We start from the raw sequence: 10,242 nt of genomic DNA on the forward strand, positions 1-10,242 counted from the left end.
TTTGCAACGTGTTTATATCACTCACTGAGTACATGGCATTTAAAAACAACATCATTAAAGAAAGATAACAAAAATACAAAGTCTTAAAACCTACGGGATATGGAAAACATTATCCATGGAGGCCTTAAAAGTAGTAGACTTTACATAAAAAAGAAAAGCAATGAGTAAACAAGTATACAGCCGGTTTAAGAAGTTAGCAAGATGTCTTATCTAACAATGTTAGATAAAAATATCTTCTCTCTCAATGGAAGTTTAAGTGGGAAAGCAAGTGGAAATGAGAGAAATTTACCTTTCTAAGAACTCACCTTCACTGCATGATTATATATAAATACAATATATAAATTTATAAATATATAAATATACTTATATTCATAATTTAATTTAAATGTATTTGAATTTATAAATATATTAATTTATAAAAATATAAAATTCATTTGTTTTTACCTTTTACCCTGGAGAATGTTGAACACTCAACATGCTATATTGAAGCACTTTATTTGCAAGTTACTACTCACAGAGCTGGTGTACCTGTGATTGCTTGTTGAGAAAGGGTGGTTCATTTCTGTTCAAGGACCCAACTAACTTAAGGGCAGAGAACGGAAACTCACATAGCCAGAAAGGTAGAATGTAACTTGATTTGCTTTCTCAGGGATTAGGATTACTCTTGGGTGTTCAGGCTCCCTAGATGAACAGAAAAACAACAGAAAGGGACTAATGAAAGATTTTTAATCATTACCTACATAGTTCCCTGTGTGTTTGTTATCTGACACTCCTGAGAGGAGTTCATGACTTCTGGAGCTAGTACTTATGCCGAAGAAGAAAGAAGGACTTGGTTACCTGATTTCCTTATCAGTGATGCAGATAAACTCAGAACTGTTTATTCTAAACATAAACTTGCCCAGAATCCATAAATGGTCATTTCACTTTTTCTCCTTTTATTTGCCATGAAGTGATGGGACCAGGTGCCATGATCTTAATGTCTTGAATGTTGAGTTTTAAGGCAGCTTTTCCACTCTCAGTCATCCCTATTCATTATGGAGTTGAGTCAGATTCTATGTTAACTATTTTCTTCTTATAATTTAACTATTTACTTCTATAATTTAGGATCCTTTTCAAGTACTAATAAACTCAGAGAATACAACTTCAAGGAATCAATCATACACATCATGTTACTACAAACAATATTTTTAAATATCAGGTTAACACAGGAGCAAAAGTTCACGGATCCACAGAAATTATTTCAGTTATCTCATGGAGAGCTTCAAGAGAATACATCAAAATATAGCACAATGTGTTGAAAGTTTCACTCAGCTTTCATCATTCCTGAGAAACCTGTATGCAGGTCAAGAAGCAACAGATAGAACTGGAAATGGAAAAATGGACTGGTTCAAAATTTGGAAAGGAATATGTCAAGGCTGTACATTGTCACCCTGCTTATTTAACTTATATGTAGAATACATCATGAGAAATGCCAGACTGCATGAAGCCCAAACTGGAATCAAGATTGCTGGGAGAAATATCAATAACTGCAGATATGCAGATGACACCCGTTATGGCAGAAAGCAAAGAGGAACTAAAGAGCTTCCTGATGAAGGTGAAAGAGGAGAGTGAAAAAGTTAGCTTCAAACTCAACATTCAAAAAACTAAGATCATGGCATCCAGTCCCATCACTTCATGGCAAATAGATGGGAAAGCAATGGAAATAGTGACAGACTTTATTTTCTTGGGCTCCAAAATCACTGAGGGTGGTGGCTGTAGCTGTGAAATTAAAAGACGCTTGCTTTTTGGAAGAAAAGCTATGAGCAACCTAGACAACATATTAAAAAGCAGAGACATTCCTTTGCCAACAAAGGTCCATCTAGTCAAAGCTATGGTTTTTCTAGTAGTCATGTTTGGATGTGAGAGTTGGACTATAGAGATAGCTGAGTGCTGACGAACTGATGCTTTTGAACTGTGGTGTTGGAGAAGACTCTTGAGAGTCCCTTGGACTGTGAGGAGATCAAGCCAATCAATCCTAAAGGAAATATTCAGTCCTAAAGACTCATTGGAAGGACTGATGCTGAAGCTGAAACTCCAATACTTTGACCACCTGATGCAAAGAACTGACTTATTGGAGAAAACTCTGATGCTGGGAAAGATTGAAGGCAGGAGAAGGGAATAACAGAGAACAAGATGATTGGATGGCATCACTAACTCAATGGACATGAATCTGAGCAGGCTCTGGGAGATGGTGAAGGACAGGGAGGCCTGGTGTGCTGCACTCCGTGTGGTTCAATAGAGTCAGACATGACTGAGTGACTGAACAACAGCATCATTCCTTAAGTGCAATGCACATACCAGTTGTGAATTATTTTACTCCTTTTATTTTACTGTTTTAAAAACAGCTCTGGTAATTCTTAGGGCATAATAATGACATAAAGAAGTATATACAAATAACGTTGTTGCAATTAATATTTGATAATATGGGCTTCCCTGATAGCTCAATTCGTAAAGAATCCGCCTGCAATGCGGGAGACCCCTGTTCGATTCCTGGGTTGGGAAGATCCCCTGGAGAAGAGAAAGGCTACCCACTCCAGTATTCTAGCCTAGACAATCCCATGGACCATACAGTCCATGGGGTCACAAAGACCGGACATGACTGAGTGACTTTCACTTTCTTTCAATATAAAAGATTAATCACTGAAATATTTCAATTATCCATCATTTTACTTTATTTTACAGAGTTTTCTCATGTCATCCCGTCTGTCTCATCATTCTCTATTTATCTCCTCTCTTACTGTTATTTCAATTATAAAAGAAGAAAGGTATAAGGAAGAATTATGGGCATACCCTTTGAGCTTCAGCATACATTTTACTGGGATAATCATAACACATCAGAGGCAAATGCTGAATAAGAGGGGGGAAAGTTTAAACACATGAAATTTGATGAAATAGCTTTATCTACTAATGGAAATATATGACAAACTGAAGTTATTAGGGACTTGAACAAGGAAGACAGAAACAGCATGGACAGAAAGAAAAGGCTCCTGTTTAGGAGTGATATCTAAAATTATGAGTGTGCACCAGAAGTTGGGTCCCTCGGAAAGTATAAACATACTGGGAAGGGGAAAGAATCTGTAGCAGGGAGAGCATCTTAAATGAGACCAAGATTTATGAAGGTGGATTACTACAAGAAAAGGCAATATTTTTCCTTGAGAAGTCCACAACTTAATGTGGCGTTCACAAATAAACAGTGTTAAAAAGCACTTAGAATCTAAGTCAGGCAGAGTTAGGGTAGCTAAGGTGCTTTTCATAGTATATGGGGGGAAATTAGCTTTTGAAAAAAAGCCTACATTTGATATATAAACTACACAACTTTATTGAAGTTAAATTACTTGAAAAATAGTAAATATGTGAATATAAAATTTATGAAAACATTTGAAATAATTGCATTAGCAATAATGGTGTTAATCATGATACTAATGCATTATCAGTGATTTAAAGAAAACTACATTCATGCACCTTCAAAATACTGTACTTTTGAAGATGCATGAATCACTAGTCAATCACTGAAATAGTTTGTGAAAGGATTGATTTTGAGAATCAGGCTATCTAGCTGGTGGCCCCAGGTTTGAATTTTAAAACTTGAATTAAGAAACTATTGTGTATCAGCACTACTACATTGTATGGGGTCACAAAGAATCAGACAAGACTGAGTGACTAACACTTTCATTTCTCAAAGCACTTTTACTTCTACTAACTCATTGAATCCTCCAAACAATATCACAAGAGAAGAGCTTTCACAGATGAGAAACAGAGATACAGAGCATAAAATTATTTCTAACTTTATTTGAACCAATATTTGCTTTTGTTTACATGCAATGATAGCACTTCACCCATTAAACATGGAAGTCCACTTGTATGGGCTGTGTAGCTATGCCCTGGGGGGTTTTTTAGGGTGTTTTGTCTTTACTAGGCCTTATTTTTCTAACTTGTAAATGAAATATGTTGAAATTCCATGATGTTGAAAAGTTGTTGCTGAGCCATGAAAGATGCTGGGATTCTTGGTCTCCGGAGGAGAGGAATTCAATCCAGGGCCAGTGACGAGGCTTGATCGCTCAGAGCTTTCGTGTGATAAAGTTTTATTAAAGTATAAAAGAGATAGAGAAAGCTTCTAACACAGACATCAGAAGGGAGCAGAAAGAGTGCCCCCATGCTAGTCTTTAGCTGGAAGTAAAGCTACTTCCCTTGTGGCTTCCCTTGTGGCTCAACTGGTAAATAATCTGCTTGCAGTGTGGGAGACCTGAGTTCGATCCCTGGGTTGGGAAGATCCCCTGGAGAAGGTAACAGATGCCCACCCCAGTATTCTGGCCTGGAGAATTCCATGGACTTTACAGTCCACAGGGTCACAAACAGTTGGACACAACTGAGCAACTTTCATATAGCTACCACCAGGCTGTTAATCAGAGAAAGGAAATGTCTCAAAACTCAGAGACTGGCACCAGTCCCCTCCCCCACAACATGCACTTTGAGATAACACTGGCACAAGGTTGTCTTGGGCCATAAAATGATTGACATGAATCTTGAAGAAAGGCAGGTTTCCGAGCAAAGCCATAGTCTCATTAACATAGCTTAAGAGAACATTTGCATGAGTAAAACATACTCACTGGGCAAGTCACTGCAAGGAGATCCAACCAGTCAATCCTAAAGGAAATCAGTCCTGAATATTCATTGGAAGGACTGATGCTGAAGCTGAAACTCCAATACTTTGGCCACCTGATGCAAACACCTGACCCATTGGAAAAGACCCTGATGCTGGGAAAGATTGAAGGCGGGGAGAAGGGGACGACAGAGGATGAGATGGTTGGATGGCATCGCTGAATCAATGGACATGAGTTTGAGTAAGCTCTGGGAGTTGGTAATGGACAGGGAAGACTGGCGTGCTGCAATTCATGGGGTCACAAAGAATCAGACACGATTGAGTGACTGAACTGAACTGAACTGAAAACATACTGACTTGAAGAAAGACAGAGTCTAGGGAAAATTCATAGTTGATTAACATAGCTTAAGAAAAACATTTCCATAAGAAAAACACATTGATTAGCTCAAGGTTGGAGAACAGTTAAGTTCAGGTGGAACCAGGTGTCGTCATGGCTACACAGACTTTTAAAAGAAACCTCCTTTTAAATTTGTATAGAGAAAGGAAAAAAATCTGAATCTTGTCGTCTGTTTCCTCCTGCCACTTAAGAGAGAGATAAAAAATATCTGACACTTGCAGGCGATTTTCCTCCATTTGGAGGCCTCTAGCCTTCCTGCCTGCTACCCTCTCAATACCAAGTGATTTAGTTACATTTTAATTTTTCTACTTTCTTTCTAAATAAGAAGCACCCTTGGCTCCAGCCTACAATGTAGGGTGTCCCTATCCCAGAGGAGGTTGAGGTTTGGTGAAACTGAATTTCCAAGACCCGAAAATGTTGAGAGAAGGAGCTCTCTGAGCAGCATGACACTCATCACCATCCATAGTGAAATGACCCAGGATAGAATGGTTATGCTGAATATGAGCATTTGGTCCATTAATACATGAATTTAAGGCCAGATTATGTGATGGAGACTGGCGGTGTCTGATGGTAGCTTCGTCCTGATCACACTGACCAAACCTGAGAAACTGCAGGGTGCGCTGAAGGTAGTGATGGTTCCCAGTCTCTGAAAGGAGCCTCTCGGAGTCACACCTTATCCTGGCATACCCACCTTGAGAGATAACAATCTGCTCAGAAGTATGGGACTCTTTCAGTGTGGGAACACTGACCAGGGTCAGGATGTCCTGGGAATAGGACTAATTACCTTGGGACTTTCATGCAAACATACATACAGGCACACACACACACATACACACACATGCAGCCACAAAAAGAAATGAGAAGGCAGGTGAGCACCTGCATCCATTAGTAAGTGACCTCTGATAATTGCTGCTATTCTTGAGCAGTGTCCCCAATTTCTGTGCATAAGACGTAAACACAAAAGTGTATTATCAACTTAGGTATATAAAAATAACTCACCATTCTTCATCCAAGATCCAAGTTGAATGTTTACTCTTTAGAAACGTAAAAATGATGTTATATGTCAATTACATATGAATAATATTAGAAAAAAAGGTAAAATAAATGTGTTGTAGAGAAATGAGTTCATAGATCAAAATTTAGCAAGTTTATCATAAAAAATTTCCAATTTTTTAAAGTTCAAAAAAATCCTTGAAACAAATATTCCTGACTAAGAAGTCTGGATAAAGTTTAACACTGAGAACTATTTACATAAAACATTTCACACTGATAAATTTATATATTGTACTATACTATATTTCTATGTTTCATTATACTACTCTATTACTATATTTGTTAAATGTGTAAGCCTACATTGCAGAGATTATTTGCTCTGCAAATGCACTACTTTGCCTTTAAGTTTTAAGAGAGCTTTCTTCACTTCCTTGTTCCGCAGGGTGTAGACCACAGGATTCAGAAGGGGTGTCATCACAGTGTAGAAAACAGCCACAATCCTGTCCATAGCCTCCTTGGAGCCTGGTCTCAGGTAAATGAAAACACAGGGAACAAAGAAACAAAGAACCACAGTGCAGTGGGAGGAACAGGTCTGGAAGGCTCTCCATCTCCCCGCTGAGGTGCGGATCTTCAGGACAGAACGGACTATGGACACATAGGACAGCACTATCAGGAAAAAGCAGCCCGAGGCCACCACCCCAATGTTGACAAAGATCACCATCTCCACGGTGGACGTGTCTACACAGGCCAGTTTGAGGATGGGCGGTGCATCACAGAAGTAATGCTGGATCTGGTTGGGGCCACAGAAGGGCAAACGGAATGTCAGTGTTGTCTGGACAGCAGAGTGCACAGAGCCACTGAGCCACGTGGTTGTGGCCAGGAAGGTGCACGTCCTCCCACTCATCATGCTGGCGTACCTGAGAGGGTGACTGATGGCCAGGAAGCGGTCATAGGACATGACGGTGTAGAGGAAGCACTCAGTGCTGCCCAGGAAGTGGAAGGAGTACAGCTGGGCCACACAGCTGTGAAAGGAGATAGGACTGCCTTCTGGGGACACCACGGTCATCAGCATTTTGGGCACAGTGACCGTGCAGTACCACATGTCAATGAAGGACAGGTTGCTCAGGAAGAAGTACATAGGGGTGTGCAGGTGTGAATCCACGATAATCACCAGCAGGATGAGAAGGTTCCCCACCACAGTGAGGACATAGATCACCAGGAAGATTCCAAAGAGGAGCGTGTCCAGCTCTGGCGAATGGGGAAGGCCCAAGAGGATGAACGTTGTCACTAGGCTCATGTTTGTCATTTCTCCTCGCTTTTCATCTCTCTATCTCTATGGGAATATCGAGAGCACCCAGCATTTAACTGAGAAATGAAAACTTATTCTCTATATAGAAAATGCATCATACATGGTTAATCATTCTAAACTTATATTCCACTTTGCTTATTACAAAGCTTCTTTTTTTTGTTTTTAAATTATATTTTTAATTGGGGATAATTACTTTACAATGTTGTGATTGCTTCTGAATGCAATAATTTCATTATGATCCTCTGTCTCTTTCTCTCTCTCTCTCTCTCTCTCACACACACACACACAATAGAAGTACACACAGGTATATATATGCAGAAGGAAATGCAAGAAATCCATTGCAATAATCTATTGGTGCATCATTATTGTTGTTTAGTCACTAAGTCGTGTCTGATTCTTTGAGTTCCCATGAAATGCAGCACGCCAAACTTCCTGGTCCTTCACTATCCCCCAGAGCTTGCTCAAACTTATGTCCATTGAGTTGATGATGCCATCCAACCATCTCATCCTCTGTCGTCCCCTTCTCCTCTTGCCCTCAATCTTTCTCAGCATCTGGGTCTCTTCCAAAGAGTTAGTTCTTCACATCAGGTGGCCAAAATATTGGAGCTACAGCTTCAGCATCATTCCTTCCAGTGAATATCACAAATTTAGTAGCATAAAACAATTCAAATTTACTGTATTACAGTTTTTTTAGTAAGGTTAGCAGGGTTCCCTTCTCAAGGTCTTTCCACATTGAAATTAAGGTATCAGCTGAGTCTGTAATTTCATCTGAGGTTTGGGACCCTCTTCCAAGTTTATTGAGCTTGTTGGTATTCAGTTTCTTGTGGGTTTAGGACTGAGGTGCCTGTTTTCTTGCTGGCTGTTGGTAGGAAGCATAGCTCTCAGCTTCCAGGGGTCTCAATTAAGTCCTAGCCACCTAACCATCTGATTATATGGTAGCTTACTGCTTCCATGTCAGTGGGAGAATCTCTCCCCAGTTTACTATGAAAAGGTGTCACCGAAACTGCAATACTTTGGCCACCTCATGTGACAAGTTGACTCACTGGAAAAGACTCTGATGCTGGGAAAGGTTGGGGGCGGGAGGAGAAAGGGACGACAGAGAATGAGATGGCTGGATGGCATCACCGACTCTGTGGACATGAGTTTGAGTGAACTCCGGGAGTTGGTGATGGACAGGGAGGCCTGGCGTGCTGTGATTCATGGGGTCGTGGAGAGTCAGACACGACTGAGCGACTGAACTGAACTGAACATAATATAATCAAGAGAGTCATGGGGTCTTGAGAAGGAAATGATTGGGACTTTGGGATTAGCAGATGCAAACTAGTATATATAGGATGGATAAATAACAAGGTTTTACTAGGATGCATGCACTGCCACACTATATCACAAGGAGCTATATACAATATTGTGTGATAAACCATATGAAAAATATATGTGTATGTAAAATTGAGTAACTCTGCTGTACAGAAGAAATTAACACAACATTGTAAATTAACTCTGCTTCAATAAAATTTTAAAAAAGAAAGAGAGAGCACATCATATTTACAAGTCCCACTGACATCAATGGGAGGCAATTTAACAGACAATATATACAGCAGGGGTGGGAATCTTGGTAGCTATTTGAAATTATATTTTCTTTCCAGAGTTCATGGGAAAACTTAAAGGAAAGCCTAAAGAGCCAAAAATTTACTTTAATAGCAATGAGCATTTCAAAGTCTAAAGTATACCTTAATCATCTCCTGGAGTTCTCATAGGTAACTTGGCAGTAATAACATCACCTACTTCATGGAGAATTTATAAGTATTAAGCAAGATAATACATGAAAGTACCTAGTACAGTACCTGACACATAACTGTTCAATAAATGATAATGATAACATTGTACCTCGTATTACAGAATTACCATATATACTTATTATATATGTACATTACATATGTATGTGCATATACATGTATATGTGGCTCATCAGGCTTCTCTGCCCATGGAATTATCCAGGCAAGAATACTGGAGTGGGTGGTCATTCCATTCTCCAGGGGATCTTCCTGACCCAGTGATTGAACTGGGTCTCCTGCATTGCAGACAGATTCTTTACCACCTGAGCCACCAAGAAAGCCTGAACTGTAAAGAATCTGCCTGCACTGTGGGACACCCGGGTTTGACCCTGGGGTCGGGAAGATCGCCTGGAGAAGGGAATGGCTACCCACTCCAGTATTCTTGCCTGGAGAATTCCATGGACAGAGGAGCCTGGCGGCTACAGTCCATAGGATTGCAAAGGGTCAAACATAACTGAGCAACTAACACTTTCATTTTCACTTTACATCTATGTCTATATACAGAGAGAGAGAATAAATTCTCACATTCTGTAGAGACTTCAGTTTCAAAGCCATAACTCAAGGAAGATTCCATTCCTGGTACTGATTGGCACTGGTGTCTCACTAACACCATGCCTGGATATGTAGGAAATACTCTCAGAGCAGGTTAAGAATCTAAATTCCATCCAGAATCCCTACAACCTCCCATTTGATCTAGAAAATGACAACCCTCGTAACACTGCTGGCCGAATGCTTGTCTTCTTTTAGATAGTATTTCATGAGGCTCTGAGAACATAAACTTTACACGTGTTTTCCTAACCAAGATCCACTGGGTAACGACTGGTTTCTAATATACTGATACATATTGATATCTTAAATATGTAAGTATTTTTTAGTGTTGGCTTTGTTGGAGATGGTATCTTCCACTCCTCATAAATCCAGGTGATACTCCCAGAAGAGAAGACAATTCCATCAAGTATTTGATTCTTATTTAAAACCTACTACCTGTGACAAGAGAGAACCAACATAAGAGAAAAGGGCCTATGCCAGCTTGAAGTCAAGAAAAGTTGGAATTGTGTACAATGAAAAGTGA

At 39.7% G+C, this 10,242-nt stretch overlaps 1 protein-coding gene across 1 annotated transcript; it reads right to left on the reverse strand.

Annotated features, from left to right (window-relative positions):
* Positions 1-6,399: 6,399 nt before the first annotated feature.
* Positions 6,400-7,335, reverse strand: LOC129548545 (olfactory receptor 10G4-like). The gene has a single exon (XM_055415058.2). It carries the CDS (start codon positions 7,333-7,335, stop codon positions 6,400-6,402), a length of 936 nt encoding a protein of 311 aa, XP_055271033.2.
* Between the last annotated feature and the right edge of the window lie 2,907 nt (positions 7,336-10,242).

This window comes from Moschus berezovskii, chromosome 25, assembly GCF_049115385.1.
Source record: "Moschus berezovskii isolate FMDL1 chromosome 25, NW_MosBer_1.0, whole genome shotgun sequence".
NCBI lineage: Eukaryota > Metazoa > Chordata > Mammalia > Artiodactyla > Moschidae > Moschus > Moschus berezovskii.

Excerpts from the sequence above, each read along its gene's own strand:
- LOC129548545 (XM_055415058.2), bottom strand. The coding sequence starts at position 7,335 with ATGACAAACATGAGCCTAGTGACAACGTTCATCCTCTTGGGCCTTCCC.